Source organism: Cottoperca gobio, chromosome 5 (genome assembly GCF_900634415.1).
Source record: "Cottoperca gobio chromosome 5, fCotGob3.1, whole genome shotgun sequence".
Lineage (NCBI taxonomy): Eukaryota > Metazoa > Chordata > Actinopteri > Perciformes > Bovichtidae > Cottoperca > Cottoperca gobio.
In genome coordinates, this window is record NC_041359.1 from 16,445,652 (window position 1) to 16,473,407 (window position 27,756).

At 44.1% G+C, this 27,756-nt stretch overlaps 1 protein-coding gene across 4 annotated transcripts; it reads right to left on the reverse strand.

Annotated features, from left to right (window-relative positions):
• Nucleotides 1-463: 463 nt before the first annotated feature.
• Nucleotides 464-27,756, reverse strand: wnk2 (WNK lysine deficient protein kinase 2). 4 transcript variants are annotated; one of them, XM_029431748.1, is made up of 26 exons: nucleotides 26,329-27,756; nucleotides 22,052-22,224; nucleotides 21,256-21,476; nucleotides 20,232-20,389; nucleotides 19,406-19,494; nucleotides 18,939-19,158; nucleotides 18,053-18,320; nucleotides 17,584-17,891; nucleotides 16,468-16,500; nucleotides 14,493-15,140; nucleotides 14,081-14,130; nucleotides 13,800-13,962; nucleotides 13,590-13,706; nucleotides 13,327-13,497; nucleotides 12,710-12,752; nucleotides 12,450-12,599; nucleotides 11,373-12,244; nucleotides 10,634-10,691; nucleotides 10,439-10,503; nucleotides 8,298-8,887; nucleotides 7,957-8,189; nucleotides 7,642-7,866; nucleotides 7,358-7,456; nucleotides 6,523-6,567; nucleotides 6,085-6,407; nucleotides 464-2,779 (listed from the first exon to the last, which is right to left on the reverse strand). In XM_029431748.1, the coding sequence occupies exons 1-26, from the start codon at nucleotides 27,007-27,009 to the stop codon at nucleotides 2,480-2,482; spliced, it is 6,303 nt and encodes a 2,100-aa protein (XP_029287608.1). In that variant the 5' UTR covers nucleotides 27,010-27,756; the 3' UTR covers nucleotides 464-2,479. The 4 variants fall into 4 exon arrangements, with proteins under 4 accessions (XP_029287608.1, XP_029287609.1, XP_029287611.1 ...); XM_029431749.1 differs by having other exon boundaries at nucleotides 7,382-7,456; nucleotides 12,450-12,611; XM_029431751.1 differs by having other exon boundaries at nucleotides 6,127-6,407; nucleotides 12,450-12,611.

Here is a 27,756-nt window from a genome sequence, read left to right on the forward strand (position 1 = left end):
TTCTGGGTACTCGCCTGGCTTTCGGGGGGCCTCTGAGTATCCAGAGGGCTTCCAAGCTTTGGAGGAGGAGATCTGGCCGTATAGTGTCGGTTCTCAAAACTCAGTTTCTGCTGCCGGGCCTCGACAGAACACAGTTCCTGCTGCCGGACCCGTGCAGATCCCAGTTCCCGCTGCTGCCGGACCTCTGCAGACCCAACATCCCCTTATTTGCACTTACATACACACACACACACACACACACACACACACACGCACACACACACGCACGCACGCACACACACACACACACACACACACACACACACACACACACACACACACAAACATACAAATTTCCCTCCTCAGCATACTGGCTGGAATCAAATGGACATTGGTTTGAAAACTTGAAAGAGATACACAAATAAATGTTGGCTTTATATGGTCTCTATGCACTGTTAATCAAAAACGTACATGATTAATATTGTATGATGTCAAGCAAAAATGAATTTATTATTTCTGTCTTCAAGTATGTACAGCTTCAAGAGTACAGATCTGGGAAAACAGGTGATACAGCAGGCAAAAGGAACCATACACCTAGCTTTCATTGCAAGCATTAAAGAGACCAAATACAGGAGTTACTGTGTAAAGCACAAAGAAAATAGCTGCATAGGAGTTCTGATGAAAAATAAAAAATAATCTATAAATCATCATGGAAGTTTCATTTTCTGTTAATTCAATTCAGTTTTTTCATCATAAGGGGCACTGCTTGTACTGTTGTCTTCTGTGGCTCTGGAAAGATCTAAAAATGAAAAATAACTCTTATGATGTCAAAGTTGCTATAGAGCTGCATTACAGGAAATGTAGTTTTCAACATTTCTGGAGCTTGACCCATACTCTGTCTAAATGAATACACCCAACCTACTTATTGTCTACATATAATTTTGCCACTGCTTTGTTTTACCAGGATACATCAAAACATTGTTGCATTCTACAAACTATTCTTTAGAGGGAAATTTGCTAATAAAGGTTATACAAGAGCATTAAGTATTGAAAGTGAAAGGGATGTTTTTTCGGCTGCACTGTTGAAATAACTGATAGCATGATAGCATAATATTTGTTGGATATCTTTGAATTAAGTCAGCCATAATACATATACTTAGCTGTATGAGCCAGATGATCTTGTGAGGCCAGCATTGAGTAAAGACAATTTAGAAAAACCTGTGCATTGTACAAACAATATGTCAAACAGTTGTGGCTTCTTCAATAATTCACATTCTTCATGTGCCATTAACATCATCATATCTTCAACATTTATCAAACAACAACCGACCACACAGTATTCTCTTAAAAACCACAAAGGCAACCATATGTAAAGCTACAGACTGCATTAGAGGTATGGTATGATTATGGCTCTTATGTTGAGTCCTTAAGCCCTCCTTGTTGTATAGTTTCAATGCCAGTTTATCTTAACAACATCCTCTCGTAACTCACCACATCAACCTGTGCACATTCAGAATATCAGTGTATTCATGCAGGCCGTGGTGAAGGTTGTAAAGCAATCCCACAAGAAAATGACTTCAGTGAACAACATTTAGTTTTACAATCTGTGATATTTTACGCAACTGCAACATGACCAGATTATATTGTTTAATTATGTTTTGTTCTTAAATTAAATGTGTAAATCCCCATTCATTATTCAAATCACATAATTTACCATTGGAGGCGAAAGCATATAAAGAATATCTAGTGTCTACTTTGAATCTAAATGCTTCTCTTCATAAAACTGAAACTGCAATTCAAGGCACTCTCCCAGGTGTTTTTTCACCTGAAGATAAAATTCAAGTTCATTCAAATCTCTTAAGGATATTTTAAGCGCTTGTGCTGGAAGCATTTCATCGATGAAGAATGAAACCTGTCCTTGGACTGAGAGAGCAGAGTAAAGCAACCGGTCCTAGTGACCAGGATGTCAAGTCTTCACAGTGACGGCATGATGGTGGCTAACAAGGTGTTGCATTAAGACACATATCTGCAGCACCAACCAATGGATTATCTAATGTTATCTGTACAAACACAGGAGATATGTACAGACTAACAAGAATTCATATATACACCAACTGCTTATATGAACAACACAAACATGAACTATTTATATAAACGTACCATGAATGAACAGTACATTATGTACATTCAATGAGTGGTAAGGTACATATATAAGCAATGACAAAAGTTTGCTCTTTTAAGTCTGATTGGGCTAATTATACATATTTTTAATGTACTACTACCATTACACTGTACTCAAGGATTATGCACTGTAATATCGACATGAGGTATGTTGATGCAAATTAAACAAATTAAATGAAATTCAAGAATGGAGACGAGTATGTACATATGATTAAATACATGCTGGTTAAATATATACAATATATGCACATAAGATTGACTGGAACTATAACGACATTTCTTTTTGGTAACAGAGTTGGAAGACATGATGCTACTCAGGTTAGAGAGTCCTGGCTTTGGGGTCGGGCGGCTGGTATGATGGAGCTGGAATGGGGCTGGGGGCGTCCAGGGATGAACGCACAGCAGGAAAGGCAAAGACTCCTGAAGGAAGAGGGAAGAGCAACCCAGGCCACTGGCTAACAGAGAGAGGAGAGGACAAGGCCCTGAATGGAGCAGGAAGGTGTAGCTGATAACTGTGATGGGGCCCTGTGGAGGGGCTGGTAATCTTTGTTGACCCGGGGCTATCAGGCCATGACAGAAGAAGACTGCAGGCCTCTGGACCTGGGACTGTCCATGATACCTAACAGGATTAGATAATGAGCAGATGTTGAACCTCACAATAATGTTTAACTGAATGTCATACAATACAATCAATTATATTGACAAATTCCTGCCCCATAACGTGTAACACATTCAGAACTATACTGTACACTTATCTATTTTCTAAAGCTTATGGTTAGTCAGTATTAGGGAATAGTGACCTAACTGTAATAAAAGTAGTAGCATGTGTGTAATCTTAACTTAATCTAGTTTTGTCAATGTCAATGCCTATTGTTCTCCGCTTCAGGCCGCATTATCTAAACATTGTGGGTATATGCACCCCTTCCACTGTACCTCTTTTATGAACTTAATTCTAATAAATATTGTTTAAGATTTTAATCATTTAATCATTCCTCTCCGGGAACCATCACCTTACCGTGGTGGAGAGGTTTGCGTGTCCCTATGAACCTGAGAGCTGTGTTGTCTGGAACCTGGTGCTCCTGCTAGGGTCTCCTAAGGAAAATTGGTCTCAGGCGAGGGGCCGGACTAAGAATGATTCAAACGACCCCATAAAACAGAGGGAAAGAGAAGGAGAGACCCTACCCGGAGGAAGCCTGGGGCCCCCGTCTGGAGCCCGGCCCAGAGGGAGGGCCCGACAGTGAGCGCCTGTTGGCCGGGTTTGCCACGGAGCCCGGTCGGGCACAGCCTGAAGAAGCTACATGGTGCCACCCATCCATCCATCCTGTGGGCCCACCACCCATGGGAAATACCGCTGGGGTCGGGTGCGCTGTCACACAGGTGGCAGCAATGGTCAGGGAGCTCGACGGACCTGGATCTGGGGACGTGAAACGTCACCTCTCTGTGGGGGAAGGAGCCGGAACTAGTGCGGGAGGTGGATCGCTACCAGTTGGATCTGGTGGGGCTTACCTCTACGCACAGTCTTGGCTCTGGAACCGTACTCCTGGATAAGGGTTGGAATCTATTATTTCCCAAGGTGTGAGGCGTCTGGCGGGTGTGAGAATACTCACAAGTCCCCGGCTTACCGCTACGTTGGAGTTCACCCCGCCTACCTACCTACGCCTTCGGGTTATGCGCCTACCTAGCAGTTCGGAGTATTCGTCCTTCTTGGAGACACTGAATGAGCCCTGCAGGGGGCTCCAGTGAGGGAGTCCTGCTGGGATACTTAAACGCACACGTGGTAAACAATGGACACACCTGGAGAGGCGTGATTGGGAGGAACGGCCTCCCTGATCTAAACCTGAACGGTCGTTTGTTATTGGACTTCTGTGCTAGTCACGGAATGGCCATAACGAACACCATGTTCGAACATAAGGACTCTCATAAGTGTACGTGGTACCAAAGCACCCTAGGCCAAAGGTCAATGATCGATTTTGTGATCGTATCATCTGATCTGATGCTGCATGCTCGGGTAAAGAGAGGGGCGGAGCTGTCAACTGATCACCATCTGGTTGTGAGTTGGATCAAGGGGTGGGGGAAGACTCTGGACAGACCTGGTAAGCCCAAACGGGTAGTGCGGGTATACTGGGAACGTCTGGAGGAAGCCCCTGTCCGGGAGATCTTCAACTTTTCAGAAATCCTTGTGGAGGTTGGGGGCATTGAACCTGAGTCGGCGATGTTCAAAACCTCTTTTCTGAAGCTGCGGTAAGGAGCTTTGGTCTCAATGTCTTAGGTGCCTGAAGGGGCTGTAACCCTCGACCACCATGGTGGACCCCAGTGGTCAAGGAAGCCGTCAGACTGAAGAAGAAGTCCTTCCGGGTTATGTTATCCGGGAGGACTCCGGAAACAGCTGCAGGGTACCGACAGACTCGAAGCAGCGGGTGTGGGAGAAGTTCGGAGTTATCGGGCGGTGAAAGGAGCACTTTGAGGAACTCCTGAATCCGACTAACACGCCCTCTATGGTAGAGGCAGAGCTGGAAGCTGATGGGGGACCAGTGTCAATTTCCCTGTTGCAGGTCACTGAGGTAGTCAAACAACTCCACAGTGTCAAAGCCGCAGGGTTTGATGAGATCCGTCCAGAAATGCTGAAGGCTTTGGGTGTTGAGGGGCTGTTTTGGTTGACACGCCTCGTCAACATTGTGTGGAAGTCTGGGACAGTGCCTACGGGGTGGCAGACCGGGATGGTGGTTCCCCATACAAAAAGGGGGACCAGAGAGTGTGTGCCAACTACAGGGGTATCACACTTCTCAGCCTCCCTGGTAAAGTCGACTCCAAGTTGCTGGAAAGGAGGGTGTTTTGTGGATCTGGAGAAGGCGTATGACCGGGTCCCCCGGGTGATACTGTGGGAGGTGCTGCGGGAGTATGGGGTGAAGTGGTCACTTCTGAGGGCCATCCAATCCCAGTACGCCCAAAGTGAGAGTCGTGTCCGGATACTTGGCAGTAAGTCGGACTCGTTCCCAGTGGATGTCGGCCTCCACCAGGGCTGCGCTTCAATCTTCATCCTTCAATCCTCATCAATCCTGTTTGTGATTTTCATGGACAGGATATTGAGGCATAGTCGTGGAAGAGAGGGGTTGCAGTTCGGTGGCCTGAGGATCTCATTGCTGTTCAGCAGTCACTGGATGGTTCACAGCCGAGTGTGAAGCGGTTGGGATGAGGATTAGCACCTCAAAATCTGAGGCCATGGCTCTCAGCAGGAAACTGGTGGATTGCCTACTCCGGGTAGCGAATGAGCCCTTACGTGAAGGAGTTCAAGTACCTCGGGGTCTTGTTCGCGAGTGAGGGGACGATGGAGCAAGAGATTGGCAGGAGACTCAGAGCAGCGGGTCCGGTATTGCATTTGCTTTACCGCACCGTTGTGACGAAAAGAGAGCTGAACCAAAAGGTGAAGCTCTCTATCTATTGGTCGATCTTCGTTCCTACCCTCACTTATGGTCATGAAGGCTGGGTCATTACCGAAAGAACAAGATCGCGGGTACAAGCGGCCGAAATGGGTTCTCAGGCGGGTGGCTGGCGTCTCCCTTAGAGATAGGGTGAGAAGCTCAGCCATCTGTGCGTTGAAAGGAGACAGTTGAAGTGGTTCGGGCATCTAGAAAGGATGCCACCTGGGCGCCTCCCTAGGGAGGTGTTCCAGTCATGTCTAGCTGGGAGGAGATCCCGGCGAAGACCCAGGACTCGGTGGAGAGCTTATATCTCCTCACTGGCCTCGGGATCTCCCAGTCGGAGCTGGCGGATGTGGCCCGGAGAAGGGAAGTTTGGGGTTCCTTACTGGAGCTGCTGCCCCCGCGACCCGACCCGATAAGCAGTAGATGATGGATGGATGGATTTTAATAATTTTCTTTCTTATGACTACAGAGCAAACTGCTACATAACTAGCATTAAGCTTACATCTGAAGCACTAGCCAGTTGTCCGTGTGTTTGAGGCAAAACCTGATTCCAAAGCGGTTGCCCACTGATGCTCAGAGAGTTAGTGCGCGGCCTGTGGGTGACAATAAGAACCTCCTGGGCCCAGTCCTCCATCAGCCGCTGCAAGTCTTCAGGCAGGTTGTTTTCATTGGCACTCATGGATGAGCCAGTGTATGTAGCTGTCTTATTGTTGCTGTTATTGGCCTGAGCTTGGGCCAGTCCCGTCACTGGCTGATGAGAAGGAGGTGTGGGACCGGCAGGCGGCTGCTGTGATTGATTGAAAGCCCCTGGCCCGGCTCCAGACCCTGAGTAGATACAAATACACACACACCATGAGATATTTTTTATTGAGCTGATTAGACTATATAAACTAACATGACTTTGAATTAATTTTTAGCGAGACACTGTAATTCTACGTACTGCTGCCACGTTCTTTGCCGAGACACAGTCGCTTCAGTGTTGACCCTGTAAGACAAAAAAGACTTTATACAAATGTTCATTCGCATTAGCTGGTAATATTGTTCAATAACAAGATGCAGTGTAAAACAAAGCTGCTGAATAGTACCACAAAACAAAGGACCAAAATAAAACCAAAGTAACGGACAAAGCAATCAGTCCCCCGAAACAAGACAGTCCATTTATTAGCAAAATCATGCAAGTGGTCGAGGTGATATATAGCCATACCAAAGTGCAGTGTTGGAGTGTTAGAGACAGACAGACAGAAGCAGGAAGAGAGAGAAAGGTTAAAAAGAGATGAGCGATTAGAAATGTTATAGCTGATCTGGGTGCAGGTGGCATGCAGAGGTCAATTGTCTAGTGCCTAGTGCATGGTGGTTAAATGACAGATATGTGCATGTTATAAGGTGGATAAATGACATTAGTAGGAGACACTTGAAATGTAAGATTATGCCCAAGACTATTAAAATGAACATTGATTATTCAAACCTTAAGTTTCTGAAAAAGGTAACTGGTCCAATAAACAAGAATGATGATTATAAATTCTAAAACTATTTTTCTTTTTAAATCAATAAAGATCTTTACTTTACTTTTCATGGTTTGAATAAGCAATATACTTCTGTGAAAGCAAAAATACAAGATAAAGTGATAAGGTCGAGTGTAAGAAAACCCAGCAGTGTTGCAGAATATTTGGCAAAGACAGAAAAAAAGAAATCAGTAAGCTGAACGTAGAGAAATAGATAATAATAATAATGGAAAACAAAAAATGAAGCTATGCGGGAAGAGAAGAGATACAAACAGATAGACAAAGACACAGGCCCACTGAGAAATCTAGCTCGTGGCTTGCTGCTCGATTTATAGGTCACTCTCTCAGATGTTTGAGGGTTATTAGACCAGCCTGTAGAGGAGTACAATCAAAGAGGGGAGAAGACACCAGGGTAAGAAGAGCAAACATGGAAATACCAAACCTTATTAAATAAACACAGACACCTGTTTGTTATACATTTTCTGGTGAATCTACGTGTTAACAGTATAGTATAAGTGGAAAGACTGTAAGGCTAAAATGTTCGGTTGTGTGTTCACCTTGTCCGGGTGGAGCTTGTGCGCCGGTGCTGTCCCCGTGTAGTCCAGCGTAAATATTATCAGAAGACAAAGAGCCCTTGAGGGAACAGGGCTGCTGAGTCTGCACGGGCTCTGAGCTGGGAAGGTGACTGGTGCATGAACGTGCCCTCCCTTGAGTGAGGAAAGACCCTTTGGCTGGTGAGCCATTTAAACTCACTGTGGGCTCACTTGTACCCGTAGCAGCACCTGAACACACACACAAGCATCAGAATGGTATATTCATTTTGCCCCTGCTGTAAATATTCAAAGTATAATATTGGCCAATCTGTCACTCACCAGATCTGCTGGAGTCACTACTTTTGGTTGTGACATTTCTAAATTGTTGAACCAGAGGGCTGAGAAGTTTGCCAGGCTTCAGTCTGTGCTTGCTGGACCTCTTCCTACGGCCGGCATGTGGTGCAACGTGTGAGAGACCCAGGCCAGTAGGAGGGGCTTTGCCAAGCCGGCAATACAGCAACTCCACTTCCCCTCGCTGATGGGCCTGCAGCTCAGAGATCTCCATTAGATGTCTGAGGGGATGGATGCAGGAATATATTGGTCACTTACCAGCTAAATAACTAATTGTTCTTATGTGAAGACACTAAATAAGGCTAAATTTAAATCATGGCTTTACTCACTTCTCCCTGAGTCTCTGTAGTTCCCTCTTCATGTCTGAGTCCTCCATCTCTGAGTCATTATCGCTGCTGGCATAGGCCGAGCCGTGCACGCCTCCATGCCTACTTGGTGAGTCAGAGCTCTGCACACTGCTGCTGCGCCCTGAACGACGGAGGAAGGCCACTGCTCTCTTCATGAGGTCACTTCCCCTGCGCTCAGAGCGAGTATGTTGTGACGGGGTGGCGGGAGCCAGCTTTGCAGGGCTGCTCTCAGCCCCCGAGTCTGAGGAGAGGAAACGAGCATGGACCGTGACATCCACAGCGACAGAGTTTGAGGTCAGTGCGTGAGGCAGGGAGCCCCGCTTGGCCATGGACGGAGGTGTGTCCAGGTAGAAATCAGGCGGGGCAGAGTAGCGGCTGCAACGCGTCCTCTGAGTAATGTCATCTTCGGTGCTAACCACAGAGAAACGGCCAATTGTGGTGGATGCTGACATTGATTCAGCCTGGACATAGTCCTCACTGTATCCTACAGGGTGTGCCGGTGAAGCAGCACTGCTCCAGCTCCTCTGCTTTACATCTCGTCTGTTGGCCACTTCAGGAGGTACAGAGATTATCTGCCAAAAGCAAAGAACAAACTGGGTATACATCATGTAATTCTACTGTAACAGCAAATACAGTTGAAAGACAATTCTACTTGCCCCATAAAGCTACAGTTAGTAATCTTTTTAAAAATAACCTTTTGTCATATTTGCTGAAACTGTCACTATATCCCAGGGGTGGGGAACCTCTGGCCTTCGGGCCGTATACGGCCCGCGAGACCATTTGATCCAGCCCTCGAGGTAATTCATAAAACGCACGCAAATAAAATCCACTACAATATTTTAAATGAGGGACTGTTTTTCCTGGCCAAGGTCAGGGTCCTTGATCACAACACGAGCGGAACGTGTCATCACGTGGTCACATCATGTCAAAAAACTCGCAAGGATCCTGGAGGGGGCCTGGGAGTATGCCCATCCGGTCTACATGTGTTTTGTGGATCTGGAGAAGGCGTATGACCGGGTCCCCCGGGTGATACTGTGGGAGTTGCTGCGGGAGTATGGGCTGAGGGGGTCACTTCTGAGGCCCATCCAATCCCTGTACGCCCTGTGCACTTTATCACCAATCCTGTTCGTGATTTTCATGGACAGGATATCAAGGCGTAGTCGTGGAGGAGAGGGGTTGCAGTTCGGTGACCTGAGGATCTCATCGCTGCTCTTTGCAGATGATGTGGTCCTTATGGCATCATTGGTCTGTGACCTTCAACAGTCACTGGATCGGTTCGCACCCTGGGATGAGGATCAGCACCTCAAAATCTGAGGCCATGGCTCTCAGCAGGAAACCGGTGGATTGCCTACTCCGGGTAGGGAATGAGCCTTTACCCCAAGTGAAGGAGTTCAAGTACCTCGGGGTCTTGTTCGCGAGTGAGGGGACGATGGAGCGAGAGATTGGCCGGAGAATCGGAGCAGTGGGGGCGGTACTACAGTCACTTTACCGCACCGTTGTGACGAAAAGAGAGCTGAGCCAGAAGGCAAAGCTCTCAATCTACCGGTCGATCTTCGTTCCTACCCTCACCTATGGTCGTGAAGGCTGGGTCATGACCGAAAGAACGAGATCACGGGTACAAGTGGCCGAAATGGGTTTTCTCAGACGGGTGGCTGGCGTCTCCCTTAGAGATAGGGTGAGAAGCTCAGCCATCCGTGAGAGACTCGGAGTAGAGCCGCTGCTCCTTTACGTTGAAAGGAGCCAGTTGAGGTGGTTCGGGCATCTAGTAAGGATGCCACCTGGGCGCCTCCCTAGGGAGGTGTTCCAGGCACGTCCAGCTGGGAGGAGACCCTGGTGAAGACCCAGGACTCAGTGGAGAGATTATATCTCCTCACTGGCCTGGGAACGCCTCAGGATCCCCCAGTCGGAGCTGGAGGATGTGGCCCGGAGAAGGGAAGATTGGGGTTCCTTACTGGAGCTGCTGCCCCGCGACCCGACCCCGGATAAGCGGTAGATGATGGATGGATGGATCTGTCTCATGCACTGCTCTCAGGATATAAAGACAGTTTCAGCAAATATGAATGTTTTAAATAAAATTACCATCTGTAGCTTTAAAAGTGAAGAAAATCTTGTTATGTTCCTACCTTAAATCGGCCTCTTGTTCCAGAGCAGGAAGAAGAGTGAGGAACATGTCTTCTTGAGAGCGAAGCTGAAAACATTTCAACGACAATAAACACTGTGGCACTGCAGGAATCAACAAACAATAAAACAGTAAAACACAAATTCAGATTAGATAGAAGTTAATGATACCAGTCTTGATTAGTGTGTGCTGTACATACCACACACGGCTGAGTCACTCAGTGTGCTCAAACTATCCATTCTCTCTGGAATCTGAGGCTAATAGAGGAGACATGATGAGAGATGAATAAAACAGAGCCATTAGAAAACTACAATACAAACCATTTTTTTCTGTCCTATTACATAACTGTTAATATACAGATGATATTTAGTTGATGACTAACTAAATATTCCTCATGAAATCTTACTATAGCATGTGTAAAATTAGACAGTACAGTTTGAAATCCTTTATGCAACTCAAATGTATTTCCATATACCCAAAAGGCTCAGAGTATAGTTCATTGTATTTGGAATGTATCTGGCAAGATATTTAACAAAATATGCTGCATTATAGTGATTGATTTGCCATTCCCAAATTGACAGGTCAGAAGCCATAAAATAAATAAAGCATTATTTTTCAATAAACATTTTTAAATGAACATAATTCACAAAATGTTTCTTAATTCACAAATACACACAAAACAATCTAACTACATATTGTACTATTTACAATAGTTATGTAGCTCTCGATTATACCACACATCCCCAGCAGATTAATACTAAATGGACCTTGTAGTGAAATTATTTTGTGTTATTTAAGTGTTGTTTTTTTAAGGTCAAGTGTTAAATCTGAATTTTTAAACCAACAACTTTTAGTTTCAACTGTATGTGAATATTCTGCACGTGTACTGTATAAAAGGGATTTTTGTAGTTTAACAAGTTACTGATTATTGTACTTACCAGCTGTTCTCCTACCCTGTAGCGTCCCTCCCCCATCGGCCCTGGCGTGCTGTTTCCGGACCCTCCTGTGGCACTGTCTGGACCAGGAGGAGACTGGATGTACTCGGTGCAGGAGCCTGGTGTCTCTGCAGCACAGCCTGATGGATACATGGGAGCATATTCCTGGTAGAGCAAGTTCCTAAGTTTCTCATCCAGTGTTTTTATGGTACTGTCCACAAAGCCCCCACGGCCAAGCCGTCCTTCGCCGTCTGACTCGCCGGGCCCTGCGCCGTGCTGGGATGGCGCTGGGCTCTGGGGTACTGAGGACATTTTTGTTCCTCCCACACTGGAAAAAGGCTGGTGAAGCACCACAGGCTGCTGTTGGCGCTCGCTGCGTGCTGCTGAGGCATAGGAGACAGACAGTGGCACTTTGGCTGAACCTGGCTCCTGGAGTGGAAGGGGAGCAAGAGGAGGCCCAGCCTGTAAACCGCTCACATCCAGAGACAGGGGCATGACCAGAGGGCAGCAGGGCACCTCGTCAGCCATAGAAACAGGGCATGGCATGTCGGGCATCTGCTGAGCTGCATGGATCGGAGAGATGGAGCCCAAAGGGGATCCCCGTGACTCATCAACTGGGAAAGACGTATGTGGGGATGACGGGGGCAAAGTTTGAGCTCTGGCTGGCTGGGCCTGATGAACACTGGGCTGCACCATGGTGCCCGCAGGCACCACCGACGTCACTGACTGAAGGGTCGGGGGAGCAGACACAGGGGGAGACAGAGTAGCTAAGAAGAGAGGGTCTGTGTTGGACATGATCGGAGGGCTACAGAATCCATACACATCATAGGTGAAGCCTTCACTTCCACCAGACATAGTGGAAGACGACCCTTTTTCTACAGGAGGAAAAAAATGAAAATAAGAGAAAATGATTTAACAAATTAAAAAATATATCAACTTTTATTTGTTTTTCTGTTTTTTAAGTAACCATTGCACACAAGAGCTGTAGGAATTTTTCCATTCAGCGGCCACAAGGTGGTGCTATTGTTCAATGAAGCTGTCACATTTTGTGCTGAAATTGTTATGTAAAAACAAAGTTACCTCTGGAAGCAGACGGCTTTGCAGTGCCACTGTCAGCAGGCTGGGTAGTGGCTGAACTCCCAGGAGACTGTGTAGCTGTACCATCAGATGGGGTGTCCTGGCTGGATGAGGGCGTCTCCTCAACGGGGCAGATTATGAACCATCTCTTTCCTGTATGAAGAACTGTTCAAACAAGTACCACTCATTTTCTTCCAGGGTAATGTGACATACAAAAAGGAGGCATGTAGATGGATACATTTTGAAAGAGATCATTGTTTTACCATTCTGCTGATAGACAGGCTGATGTGCTCCAGGCTGCTGATTCTGCAGAACGATAGACAGATGTGAGCTAAGTCAATATGCTGCTTACTTTGTCTATATCCATGTAAAGTGTTTACATTTATATTTGCATAGTAATTTAAATAGTGAAATTACCAAGGAAAGGAATGCTTTTTGAAATACTGTATATGTAACTTTGAAAGACCAGTGCTCAAGCTGTTCATACTGTCTTAAAAGGTGTAAGTAAAATATATTTGTTTGTGGGGTATTTCATTGTTTTGTTTTATTTTTACAATACATTCAATTGAGTGTCATTTTTTACTGGCATGTGACTTTTTTATATTATATTTTGTTAAAATTCCATTTTGCATGTACATTGTCAATTTGATTATTTAAAAAAAAAATTCTCCCTTGGGTATTTTTGCTTTAGTTCAACTTTTTCCAGTGTGAAGTTATTGTTAGCTTGCAAAGCTACACTTTCAAAGTAGTCAATCTATGTATAAGCATGTTGCTTTATAAACACACACACACACACACACACACACACACACACACACACACACACACACACACACACACACACACACACACACACACACACAGACACACGCCCTCTTACCTCTCCAACCAGTCCTTCAAAAATCTGGCCTTGTTCAGGACTACAGCTCAAGGCGGAAGCCCTTTCACCCTCCATGTCTTCGTTCAGCATATCTTCAGCTTTATCCACAATGTCCTTAAGCTGGTCTATGAAGATCTCTTTCTCTAACAGTAGGATGAACCCATTCTCTACCTGCAGGCATACAGTTTTAGATGTTAAATAATGTCATTCATACAACCAAACAAATCACAAAAACAGCAAACTGTAAAAAAGCTCTAACATACCATGTAAGTGGCAATTTCCTCTGGAGCATCTCCATCCAGATCAAATTTAAATGTCACCATTTTGTGGTTGTGAGTCTCCAGCTGGCATTCGACCATTTTATCACCAGTGTTGCAAACCTGTTTGGGCAGGAGTTACACTTTACATTCAGACACATTACAATTGTATTAATTGTAACTTAATTTGTAAAAAAAAATGACACCATGACTCACATTGAGCATGCTCAGTTTGGGTTTGCTGGTCCTTTCTTGCCGAGAGCGTGTGCGGGCAGACTTGCGGTGGTGCTTCCTGGGTTTTCCGTCCCCCTTCCCTCCACTAGCCAAGCTGTCATAGCCGTCACTTGTTTCCTTACCAGATGCCACGTCAGAGTTGAGACTATTAAAGAAAAGGTTAAAAACACCTTATCACCTCTTAGTTGGTGACATATTTTCATTACACAAAAGTTATAACAGAAACGGTTAAAAGTTGAAACAGTAAAAAACTTGACACACACCTGTCATAGGCATAACTGGGTAAACATGAAGGTTTGTCCTGAAGCACATCCTGAAAACAGAAAATTGTGCAAGTGCAACAGTTAGGAGATCTTGGTAAATGTTTTATTTTATACAGAATGGAACTATATAATATATAATACTAGTATTAAGGTTAATGTGTGCTATTAGCTTTTGACCTTAAAGGGTCATTTTAGTCTCAAACAGAGAGGCTGATTTCAAGATGGGATGGAGATATTAAACTGATGTGAATGTAATTTGAAAGGCAGCCTGTGGTTTGAAGATGCTTTCTCAGTAACAATTAGACGTTTATGATGCAGGAGCAATTTTAATCCAGTACATTCTTAAGAGTATGCATATGCATATAGATCAATATCTCACTCGAAAATGTACAAACATTGGCTTTATCCCTACCTCTAGACAGGAGTCTTGTTGAAAGGTGCTAGATGCAGATGTCAACTCAAAGTTTTGCTGAGTTGAAGCCAGGCTGGCACACTCAGACACTGAGACTGCTGTCTGGATGCCAGCAGGCTGCAGAACTGCAGCTGGGACAGAAGCTGTGACAGGAGCTGTGGCTGGCAGTGTGCCAGGGATTGGGGTAGAACCTAAACCTGGGACGGAGAGTTTGGGTCTACCAATTGCAGAAGAAGTGTCTGAGCTTGTAGATGAGCCTTTTGGTGATTCAAAAGCGAGATCCGATGCAGAGAGTGGTGCTTGAACTGGAGCTATGGTTTGCACGGCTGTTGGAACTTGTATTGGGAATGAAGTTGCGGCATTAAGATAGGTTGAAGCCGGAGTTTGAGGCATGACTTTAGCTTGAGCTGAAAGTTGGAGCTGTGGTTGTTTTTGTGCTGGGACCAGAGCTGGAGTTTGTGCTGGTGCTTGAGTTTCAAATTGGGCTGTAGCTGAGAATGATGCTGCAGCTGGATCTGTAGGAGCTACATACGTTTCTGCATCTACTCCACTTCCCCATAGAGGAGTCTGATCAGCAGGCAAGACAGGTTGGACTGGGGCCCTAGGGTAAAAATCTCCCAAATTACCCTGGGTTGCGTTCATCTGTACCTAGAAGGGAAAAAAAGCACATTTAGGGAATTATTCATCCACTAATGTTAACTGGTTCACCTCTAACTCCCTAAACACATGCCCTGCATGCTATATATCCACATTTAGGACACATTGCTACCTTAGTATTACAGATTTTCCATGACCCAAGCATTACTGTGAGAACTGAGCCAAATATTCACCTGGACAGGCGGCTGAGCCAATTCCTGCTCAGGGTAGGGGGCGGGGTATGGGGTAGGTTGTACCTGGGAGAGAGGTAAGTGATGGGTGGTATGGAAGCTACTAAGGTTTGTCTGAGATGTGAGAGAGCTGCCCTGCTGCTGGGGCACTGCAGGGGACATGGCCCTGGCAAGAAGTGGAATAGGGAGTGCAAAATTGGGCACGTGCTGGGGTGTGGACAAAGGGGTCTGAGGGGTGCTGAGAGAGGACAGGGCAGCATGGGGGGTCAGAGGAAGGGAGATATGGTGGGGTGAAAGTGCGTAGTAGGAGCTAGACATAAGAGGGCCACTGCTGCTGTAGGCACATGGCAGAGGAGCTGGGGAGAAGGGAGAGGGCTTGAGGCCCCCTATTTGAACAGGATATGGTGAGGGAAACTGAGAAAGAAGGGAAAATGATATAAAATGAACAAAGACAAGCAGTCGATAGAAATAACATTCAGACAGGCCCTTTATGTATGAACCCTGTAGCCCATACTAACATTTTAAGGATGTTTTTACCAAATTATCTAACTTAGTTTAATGTTTCTAAGGACACGGTCACACATGCGCAGAATTTAAATTTGCCTCCCGTTCACTTCCATTCTATGCAAGCGAAGGGGAGAAAACACATTTGCTTCCAGCAGCGAAGCAAATTCGCATTCTGCTTCGGTATGGAGTTGAAATTTGGTGAACTTTCAAGTGAATAATACTTTGGCAGGTGATGGTCACTCACCTGCTTTCACGCATGTGTGACCGTACCCTTACCTAATGCTACCACAATGCACCTGTGTGTTGATCTGCAGGGGCAGGAGTGGGGGAGTAGTACTGGACACTGACTGTGGAAAACTGATATGTAAGCAGGACTCGGGTGAGGTGTAGGCTTCTCAGCAAATAACAGCTAAGGAAGGAAATCAAACATTTGTTTTCTCCTTTGACTGGAGAGTATGAATTTTGTGATGGAAATACAAACTAACTCTGAATTAAACTGAGAAGATATTGTGATCTGAAAGCTCCACTTTAATTAAAGTGAGCTGCAGGGCAGGTAGACTTAATGCGATCCAATTCTTCTGTGTGGTTTGCGGTGTGTGTACTATAGCCCGCAGTTACATTATAAGAAATGATGGCTGTACCTGGGGTGGGACAGCAGCTGGTTGGTGATGGCACTAAAGGGAAGAAAAGACAAATGGTAAGGAAACCACTACATGAAAAAAATATTTGCATACACACACACACACACACACACACACACACACACACACACACACACAAATATATATGGATATGAAGTACGTGATGAAACATTTAAAAGGGGACATCCAATGCACCTTGTACCCTCTTGACTTCTAAACTTTTTCCTCTTAATTCTGCTTTTTGTGCCTCATTACAGCTGTTGCCAGGGCCTGTCGCAGACACGTGCATGCAGTACCTGCTCCTGGCTGGGTTGGGCAGTAAACTGTGGCTGTAGAGTGAGGGCTGCAGCTGGGAAGCTCTGTGCTGTTTGTCTACTCTGGTGCACAATAGGGGCTGGTGTAGCTGGAGCAGAAACTGTCTTTCAGAAACACATAAGAGAGATCACATTTATTGGGCCCTGTTTTTAGGTATAGTCTGACACGATCATGTTTGTATATTTACTTCAACAAGGTTAAAATGTCCGGTGTGTCAAAGCAGGCCAAGTCATAAGCAAGAAAGAGAGAAAGAGAAAGAGAGGGATGTTTTTTTCGAGCAGCTAGAAAGACTCAATAAGGCAATTTATGATGGAAAAGGGACGCTATCGCGTTACTCTACAGCCATACTGCCATACACTGTGCTTACGCATTGTTTTGTACACTGCCACACTAAAACAGAGACCTTATTATAGGGAGGGGCAGAGAGTAGTTTGGCTAACTTTTCTACCTTCATGGGAAAGATGTGATGGTGAAGTCACAAGGGTTGGTTGACTGTTTGAGGATGGGTGAGAGGGTGAGGCCAAAAGATAAGGTAGAGATACTGGAGGAGATGTGGTTGAGCCTGGCTGAGAGACTGGAGTAAACTGGGTGGATGTGGACAAAGAGCGTGTGTGTCTCAAACACACTGCGCTCTCAGTGATGAACAGGTTGTGAAGACATACAAAGGGATCACTGTAGTGACGCTGATCAGGTCATACCAAAAAATTAAATATAAAACGTTGTTATTTCAGAAAACAACTCAGAAAACAAAATGAAGGATTTAAGAAAGTTGCAACATAAATAAGAAATGCTGTCACTCACTGTTTGAGACCGATAAGGCCCCTGGTGCAGTTGTGCAGCAGGTTGATGATAGACCCCAGGATGCAGCTGACCTGTGGTTTGCTGGTAGGCTCCCTGGTGTAGTTGAGTCGATGTTTGTGTGTAGTTTTCATGAGAGGCCTGTGCTGTTGGTCGCTGGTAGGGCCCCTGGTGCAGCTGAGGGTCAACCAGCGCAGGAGGACTGTAGATAATCTGAGCTGTTGAAATGGACTCTGGAAGCGACTGGTAGGGGCTATTTTGTTGATTATTTAGATCATCTAATTGCATGGCAGAGCCCACTCCGCTGTCAGCTGTAATAACATGGTGAATAAAACATTATAATTAACAATGCCCTCTGCAGGATGGACAGACACTAAGGAAGGACAGGGGGAGACAGGGGAGTAGCATCTTAAGTAGCAATACAATTCTAAAGTTCTCAGAGCAACACTGAGGATGTATGGTAGGTTCTCACATGTGGTAGACGTGGCGGCTGGCACGGTGCAGATCAGAGTCTGCTGCTCAGCTTCTTGGTCCTCATAATCTGTTGTATTTAATGTTGCTGCCTGTGGTACAACGGCACCGGGCACTTTCAGTAGGTTCTGCTGCGGCTTCTTCACAGCTGCCTCACCATTTCCCGCCGAGACAGTCCGCTCCCTTTTCCATTTGATAAGAGCCACACGGTCCCGGATGGACTTGCCGACTGTCTTCACATCACAGTCCAGAAAAAAGCCTGATTCCACCTACAGGACACAGGTAAGATGCTTGCTGCAGCTCAGAACGAACTAAGGTTGTAATTCAAGGCCTTATGTAATCAATCAACAAATCGACATTCTTTGCATGGAAGAGCAAAGATCAACTGATCAGTTGCTTTAGTTTCAATCAATATAGTACATCTACTCATCACAGGCAAAATAAGAAATTGTGTTCAAATCACAAGCCAGTTCATTTTTAGCCAGTTTAATAAATGAGAGTTAACTGTGAATGTAGCACAAAGAAGTGTTGTTGCTATGGTTACCTGCAGCTAATATTCCTTATGAATTGGAGCTATTTTTTAAGTTTCAATGAATTTTAGCAGACACAAGCCAGCCAATCAAAAAGGAGTCATTTCCAAGGCAATAGCCGAGTCAACAAATGAAGTTTGTGGAACAGAAAAGTGCATTCTAGCCAGTACCTACAAAAGCCACGCTCAAAGGAGAGCAGAGACATCCAAACAAGTCTGAAGAAAAAGGATCAATCTTTTCCTTGGAACACCTGATTATCCTAATTTCAGATAATGTTAATGCCTAATAGCCTAATGTTGTCTGTGTATATTCACCAAAATACAAGGATTCTTTTAGTAATTAAAAATATATGTTTACCATTTCTTGAGCAACAACCTCTGGGACTTCGTTCACCAAGTCAAAGGAAAACTCAATGGCACCAGTTTCCTTGTACTTCCCCTTCAGCTTTTTAGTATCCTCAACCCACAGCTTCAGGGCAATGGATGATTTCTTCCCATCATCATCTTCATTGAGCTCTACTCTCACGCCTGTATCCTCTGCAAAGAAGGCATGATTCAGGAGGTCCTTGATGGAGTACCTGAAGGAAATACACAAACACCAGCTATTGCCCTGGGCTAAAGGCCTCAATGATAGTAACCAAACCTAATGATGTATAAAACACAGAAACATCAACTGGGTCAGATCCAAATACTGGCATTGACGTCACACTGCAGGGAAAGAAACAAATCAACACGGTGTTGAGGTAAGGATCAGCCTCTACCTACATACAAAATGTGTCACGAGCTCTGAGGGCGAGACTCACTGCCAGGTCCTGCTCCGCTTACCTTTCTTCCCATCTGTGGCAGATACATTCCCCGATTATTTCCTTAATTTCTGGGTCACTGACTTTGCTGTAGCTGGCAGGTTTCACCCCCTGCAAAACAAATCAGCCTTAACATGTCTCAATTTATGAACTGACAAACAGCAGTACTTAGTGTGTGATTGCATACCAGAGAAAGTACAGAAAGTGATGTCTGCAGTGAAAAAAATCATAAATTCCAGACACTCCAAAACACATTTTCTCCCAGACACATCAGCTCTGGGGATTAAGAAGCTACTGCTGTACAATAGGACTTTTTGGGCGCTGGAAAGATTAATTGAGTGATTAGTCGATCTACTAAGAACTGATTACATTGTAGGAGTCATTTATAAAAAATAAAAATAAAAACATTTGCTGGATAAAGCGAGACATGTAAACACTGAAAGAAGAAATAACACTTTCTTCTTCTTAAAAATGAAAATTGCCCCCTTGCTCAATTTAATGCAGCGACAGGCTAACTTGCTTTGGTATGACTAGTAGCTTTGGTAGCTTATGTTAGCAAACATTTCTACATATGTGAGTTAGTTTGCTGACTTTATGGTTCCTAAATATGAGATTTTGAGACTTACTTTTACTTTGGCTTAAGGTGGTGGGCAGATGTCATCAGTTTTACCATTTTAAAGATTGTGTGGTTAGTCAGTCTATTCAAAAGCATTTGATTAATCGATTGGTGCAACCTCTGTACATGTCTCCCAGCCCCACACACAATAATTGATCTATTTCATTAAGAACAACTAACTCCGACTCGAAACAGCTGTAATAGAGTTTAACAGCTTTAAACGTGAACTCACACTGGTGACTTTGCGGTAGATCTGAGCAGCATTTTGACACTCAGAGTAGGGATATTCTGAGGTGGCCATCTCCAGCATACACATCCCAAAGGCGTAGACATCCACAGCCTCATCATAGTGTTCCTCATACATCTCTGGGGCCATGAACTCTGGAGTGCCTAGAGAATTAATGCAATAAAAGAAAGATCAATTATGAAGTCACATGCAGTTATCAGTGTGTCATCCTATTTCAGTGGGCTGAATACCAGGGTCAAGGACTGAAACCCAACACAGCTGCTTTTAGTAATCACTCAAATGACAGACAAGAGAGAACAGGAGGGATGTTCTGTGCAACTTTAACACATTAATATGATGTTACTTTTGTTGTTTTTGATTAAAAAAAAACACAAACCTGTTTCATGATTCTGTTTGAGAAAACTCTTACCAAATTCGTGTGGGTTTAAGAGCGGACACTATGCTGATTTTCAATGAGATTAACCACAGTGTACAAATATAGGCTACCTAATATAGGCACCTAGAATGATCTAGTCTTTGTTGTGTGTAACATTTAGTAAAATAACATATAGGCAATTGTAGTGACAAATTCACGGAGAGATATTGCTCAACCCTCTCATCAGTATTGTTTTTGGCCGCAGTAGGCAGCTGTTTTTAGTGAAAAAGTTCTAGAAACCCACAAAGTTAGCGACTAGCTAGTAAACATGGTGGAGCATTTAGCAGCTAAAGAGCCAGATATTTCCCTCAGGAGTCGGTGGAGACCAAAACAGAGCTAAAAGGATAGAGACTATGACTTCAATTTCAAATTAATGCTAAAGTTGCTCCATATCAACAAGTTTGCCATATCGACTCGACTCGAAATTACATTACATTACAGTACATTTAGCTGACGCTTTATTCCAAAGCGACGTACAAACATTAGTTGACGGTGTGTCAAGAGTTGTGTTCACAGCTTGTTTCCGCTGCCACAGTTATTGCACGTTTAAAATAAAACTTCTAATTGTCACAATTCAACTCGCTGAAGACTAACCAATAACACTTTTGGCAAACGAGGCCCTCTTCAGCGTTGCCAGGCCCAGGTCTCCTATTTTGACAGAGCCTGTAGGACCAGTGATGAAGATGTTGTCACACTTGAGATCTCTGTGGATGATTGGAGGAGTTCTTGTGTGGAGGAAGTGGAGGCCTTTGAGAATCTGCCTGCACCAGCTCCTGAGAACTTTAGGCTTCATCACCTTAAAACGCTTCAGATATCTGTGGGAGGATAGAGATGCTCCAGTTGTCACCAGGTAAAGACATTTGCTATTCAAAACATATTGAATGGTAATCGAGGTCTGTCCCCACTAGTCACTGTGTTGATAAAATAGTTTCAATGAGCTGTTCCTCTGTTATTATTATTGCTTTCATTAAGCATCAGCTGCAAACACACAGTCAATATGAATCTCTGATGACTATTCAATCTCAAACTCATTTTGACTGCCTGGACATGTTTTCCAATTGTGTTGATTAAATGTTTTTGAGCAAGAAAAACAGTGTTAAAATCACAACAATTCATTTTTCTTATAATTTCAGCCTATCATTAGATCTACTGTAATGGAGTCATTCAATTGGTATGAAACATGATGTAGACTGTGTAATGGTCATTACTGTAAGTTTATTTTAAATTGACGCATAGAAGCAGCAAAAACAGACTAATATCTGCGTCTTACGATCAGTGATTTCCAACCAAGTATAAGGTTAAAAAGACGAGGAGCATACCAAGATATCTCAAACATACCAATTAAGGTAATTAAAGGAAAGAATCTTTGTATTTTCATATTGATTCTCACGTTTTTAGTGTCCCTGAGGTCATTAGCTCTGTCACCAGTACGATACACTTCTTCCCTTTAACCGGTGATTCCCAGAAGTCATAGAAACGCACAATGTTGGGATGCTGGAGAGCCTTTAACATCTCTGCCTCCTCTTTGAACCTCTGTCTCTCCACTTTGGACAGTTTCCGTTCCTAGGGGGAAATGGAGAAAGACAAATAATTTTTTTAAATGATAAATAATGGATTACAAGTTCATCCACTCACCTTTGTCAGTATCCTGGAGCCTTATCAGAGGAGAAGTGCTCAATTTGTCCACATTTAACAAGGTTTGAGGAGGAGGAGGAGGAGGAGGAGGAGGAGGAGGAGGAGGAGGAATAAGGGGTTTATATCAAGAATTAATGAGAGACACAATACCTTTTTAATCTCCTTTAAAAAGTCTGGCTTTACTACAGGAGAGGAGCTCTGTAGAACTGCATGTTTATAACAGCAAACTGGAGACCAATTATTTTCCATCACAGAGCCAAAAACATCAAGAAAAACTCTCTCTTCGATATAGTTAATGCCCAACTCTTCGGTGTTTAAATTGTTCATCTTTGGGTATACAAGCCTGAGTGAGTCCATGTATACTGGATCAATATTTTGGCCCCTGCCTTCCCTCAACTGTTGTATAAATAGTAAAACAGCTGACGAGTGAACATCCTCTACATTTCTGTTTCTCTCCAGTCAGCATGCCAGATACAACCCAATGGCCTCAGCCACGACAAAATGCTGAATGACCTCTGGATCTTTTTCCACTGTCTCGATATACACATTTTAATGGTGACGATGAGGGTGCATGTAGTGTTTTAAATGTCTGGGATGCACAATAGTCTACTGTACATCACTTGGCATTGATTATTGATCGATGATGGGGAGTCAGATTTCATTCACAGTCCACAGTGACCTATGCAGTGTGCAGCCTAATGCGTCTTAGATTACGAGCAGCATTGTGAAGAATACACCTCCCCTGCTTTAGCTACTTTTATATTGCTGATTCTTATTAATATCAAATATATTACTGTTAGTCTCATCCCTCTGTTTACATTGGCCAATTGTATAGGCAGTTTATGTACAGCAAGAACAAATGAGCAGGGTGTGGCACTTACAACACAGAATCTGCTTTACTGAGACTTCATTAGGCTCAATAAAATCTGGGTACAAAAATAAATGAAGAGCAGACATTTGTATCTAATTGAGTGTGGCGTACTGAAGATACAAACGCTGCAATGAATATAAATATAGTACTCTTATTTTGCTGTGTATCAAATACTACAAGTCTAACTCGCTGTCCTAAACTGAACCCCTCTCTCTCTCTCTCTCTCTCTCTCTCGCTCTCTCTCTCTGTCTTGGTGCAGAGGGCTGAATCAGCAGGATTCAGTAATCATTATTATGCCATCAAACAAGACAAATTATTTGCAACAGTGAGACACAGATCTCAAAGTGGTAAAGTGTTTTGGCATTTGCTAATTTCGGAGAAACAACTCCCTCAGCAGACGTTTTGTCATCATTTAGTGGATAAAGAAGTAGCCTAGCGGCCTCGACAACAGACCCTGTCGACTCCTAAATTTGATTCTGAACTTGATTTATACATTTTTCTATGAGCCTCTATGTTTTTGATGTCTCACTCTTAGTCTTACCCTCAAACACCCACAGTATAGTTTGTGTGAGAGAAGCACAGAGGCTCTGCAGGGCAAGGCCTCACCTCACCTCACCTCCAGGGACGCAATGGTGGAATTTCTTTCAGGAAACATTCACAATGGTTCTGACTGACAGTAAGTTGCTCCTGGTATGTTTTTCTTTTTATAAGTAAAGGCAAATCATTGATTTGCATCGGTAACCTGAGCTCGCCACATGAAATAAAAACTGACCAAACATTTGTCCATAGCCACGGTTAGAGAGGAGGGGAACTCTAAACACACACTCACACACACACACACACACACACACACACACACACACACACACACACACACACACACACACACACACACACACACACACACTTCCCTGATACAAATTTTTAAAAAGTAATTTTCCTCTTGAAACTAAATGCCAGTTTCTTCGATGACAAGAAATACTGAAAGAAAAACTTAAAAACCTAATGAAGCCTTTAAAACTGAATATTCACAGAGTATTCCTCAATGTTGAGTTATTATATTCAGGTTAGCAGAGGATCCAGGCTGAAAGGTCCACACTCAATTGGGGAATCACTTTGTTAGTTCCAACGAGGATTGATTGAAGTTTCACATCCAAATGAGCCTCATTACAAGTAAAGTACATATTCTATAGTGTGTGAATCAACAAAGCAGAGAACTTCAGTTTCAGCCTTTGCCTCACTGGAATCTGGACTTGTGTTGTTGCCAACCAGAGCTGTGAGATAAGCACAACGTAATAGTGATTTAATTCTATGTCTGAACCTGATTGAGTTGTGCTGTGATTTCTATTACTTATTCCCTCGAGTCTGAGGGGGGGGGGGGGGGAACCTTGAATCTGCAAGAGTAGGAAGTCAAAAAAAGCATTGGCTCTGTTCATTCTGAAGCCGCAACAAATCTATAAAATCCTGCTGCAGGGCTGCGCCTCAAAGTCACAAACGTTATTCTTACTGTGATTATTTAAAGTAAATCAAAGGTTCTTAAAATTATGTTGAGCTGCTGAGTCAGCCTGAACCAGCGTGATTTGTTGGCCCCAACACAACTAGCAGCTATTTGACAGCTATCAAAGTTTGATAACAATTATTTGATGGGAAAGAAAGTAGCATACTGTTTTTGACTTATTATGTTGTTTATATTAGGGCCGCCACTCTTAGTTAATTTGTCTACTAATTGGTTGTTTTGGTCTCAGTTGTCTAAAATTTCTTAAGTCGGTTTGCAAGAAACTTATGAGCATATCTCTGGTAAACACACAATTAAAAGTGTTGCTCTTGCACTAATTGTTTAGTCGACAAAATAGTGTTAATGAACTAAGAATATATTTTGCAGAGGACAGCCCTAGTTTGTATAGGCTACTTAAGACAATACAAAAAACATGTATTTTCAGGTATTCATATGAAAAGAAAGTATGTTATAAATTCTTGGCAATAGCAATAGTAAAACTATAGCGAAGATGTGAACTTTTTGTTAAAACGGTGGCATAACCAATTCCTAGGGAAGTTTCCCTGGTAGTAATTTTCTCTGGACAGACTGTAAAAGTTTAGCAAATGTTAAACCCTGAAAGAACAACTGCTGTCTACAGGTCTGTCTACAGGCTAATCTGTATATCACATGATAGCATATAGACTGATCATTAGATGAGCACATACAGATTAGTGACAGTACGATGTCACTGCTATAAGACTATGTGTTTATATTTGCCCCATGCTAAATGTCTGACTAATTAAAGGGTCTAAAGTTCACCTGCTGTCTGTGCATTAGGACTGAATACTGTTAAGGTGCATCAGCATAACTATTTTAATTCAACTAAATTGTAACTCAATAAAGTATACTGCTGAAAAGAAGAATAGAGATGTATTATTAAACTCTTTGGGTGACACAAAACTAAATGACACAAAAACCTTTAGCTGAAGAATTATGAGAGGGAAAGCTGGTACAATGAGAGTGCTAACAAATAGTAAAAAGCTACCTCCTTCTTCCTCTGCGCTGCAACAACACTCTGAATGATACTTTCCTCAGTTCTCCAGTGAGAATAAATATGTCAGTGATGGCTCATAACCAAAAGCATTATGGAAAACAGAATGGGGTAACGCAGTCATCTGGGTGCTGTAAAGTATAATACCTCGGCAATATTAGAGTAAAAACAATGGACAAGAACTATTCTGTTGATAGAAATCCTATCATCAATAATAAGAAAGTATTTAACAGATGCCTGTAACTGTTGACTGATTCATCAATTTGACCCTGCTCCTGAACTGGCTGACCCTAGAGATGAAGGACAAAAGGTAGGAAATAAAAATAAATACACAGATAATCCATGAACCCTTCATTAACAATGTCTTACCTGAGAGACCCCAGCCTGAGAGCGTGTAATATATGATCTGGTACACCTTTGGTTAGATGATCAGAAAAGAAAAGTGCATATCTCACAGTGTCAACTTCAAATGAATAACAGTGTAATTGAACTAGTCATTTGTTTTCTGGGGAAACACATCCGGGGTGACCTGTGCACACTGTAAACGAACCAACTACACACAGTTCTATATAACCCAGATAATAATCATATGATTGTCTGTTTGATGTTGGACTGGATGATGAATGAACCCACCTGGAGTTCACACCATGCCACTTCGACCCAGGTCTCGGTGTCAAGTCCTTTATATACGGTCTTGAAGGACCCTCTCCCCAGCTCAATGTCAAACTTTAGGAAGCGCCCCCCAGGTGAAGTGGACACAGCCTTCATCCCGGGCTCCTCTTCATTCTCATCACTTCCTGCTTTACCTGTGACATCCGAGGGCGCAACCTCTACCTTTGGCTTGGCTTCGCTCCGGTCTCCCTTCGACTCGTTGGTGCTCACGCTCTCTGTGGCGCGGTCCTTCAGCCCCACCTGGCTCTCCGTGCTTGGAGTCTCCTGGAGGCCCAGGCGGGTTCCGTGCAGAACTCGAGTCCGACTCCGATCAACGATGGTCCGCAGGTCAATGTGGGGCAACGGGCTGCTGTTGACAGACTCCGCTGTGTCCACCGGCTGCTGCTCCTCGCAGTCTGACACCCACAAACTCCGCCGAATGAACCTCTGGCGGACCAGCGCCCGGTAGTCTGTGCAGGGGTATGCGCTTGGGTCACTTGCTCCTCGCAGGGCTGCGATTTGGATGTTGTTAACATTGTGGTCTGTTCCATTCTGATAAACAGCCCTATGTGCATTTGCATTAATGTCCGAGTCTAAATTGGGTGCTGAGGAATATGTGGATCCCAGTGGCGGATCTTTACTCGAATGATCCGCCGAATCCATCCCTTTTTTTAATTGTTAAGCACTTACCGGCGACATTGTGCAGGGAGGATGATGCTCATCTCCCGGTGGTGGGAGAGTTTGCTGCCTACCTGGACCACTCGCATGCAGTGACGCAGTTTGCCAGCTCAGGATGTATGTATGGCCTTATGCTTTGAATGTGTTTAGGAAACAGAACACCTCAACAAAATGTCCAGCTAGGAGGATGCGCGCGTTGCTCCTTGGCGCCCCGATCCACCTTGCTGCAATACAGCACCGGAGTATTCAAGTTAAACCTGATGTCATTGCCAGTTCAACCTATGAGCTCACGAAAACAGTTCCCTCCACATTGCACAAGATCCCCGCTCCAGCGTAAACTATACAAATGTGATTTGTTCCGCAGACAAATCGCCGGCCTACAGTTGGACAGGCCAGGATGTTTAGGCTGTGCCGCTCACTAATCCATGCAAAGTAACATCACGGGACGACCAAGTGCGCAGCTGTCAGCTCCTGTAAACACTCATCCATCGTTTGATGCAAATAAATAGCAGCTGTTCCGGGTGAAAATGTGAATGAGTTCCGAGAAGTGTGACCTCAGCTTTTCTGCGTCGCTCCTTTAACTATCCTAGCGTACTTTTCCCCTCTCCTCGTTGTCCGGGAATGTGCAGGATGGACAGAAGCGGTTATCAGATCATTCTCACTGCGGCACAGTAAACCTCAGGTTGAATCAGGCTGCTCTCAGCGCATCTGTCGTCCAGCTGATTCGACTGT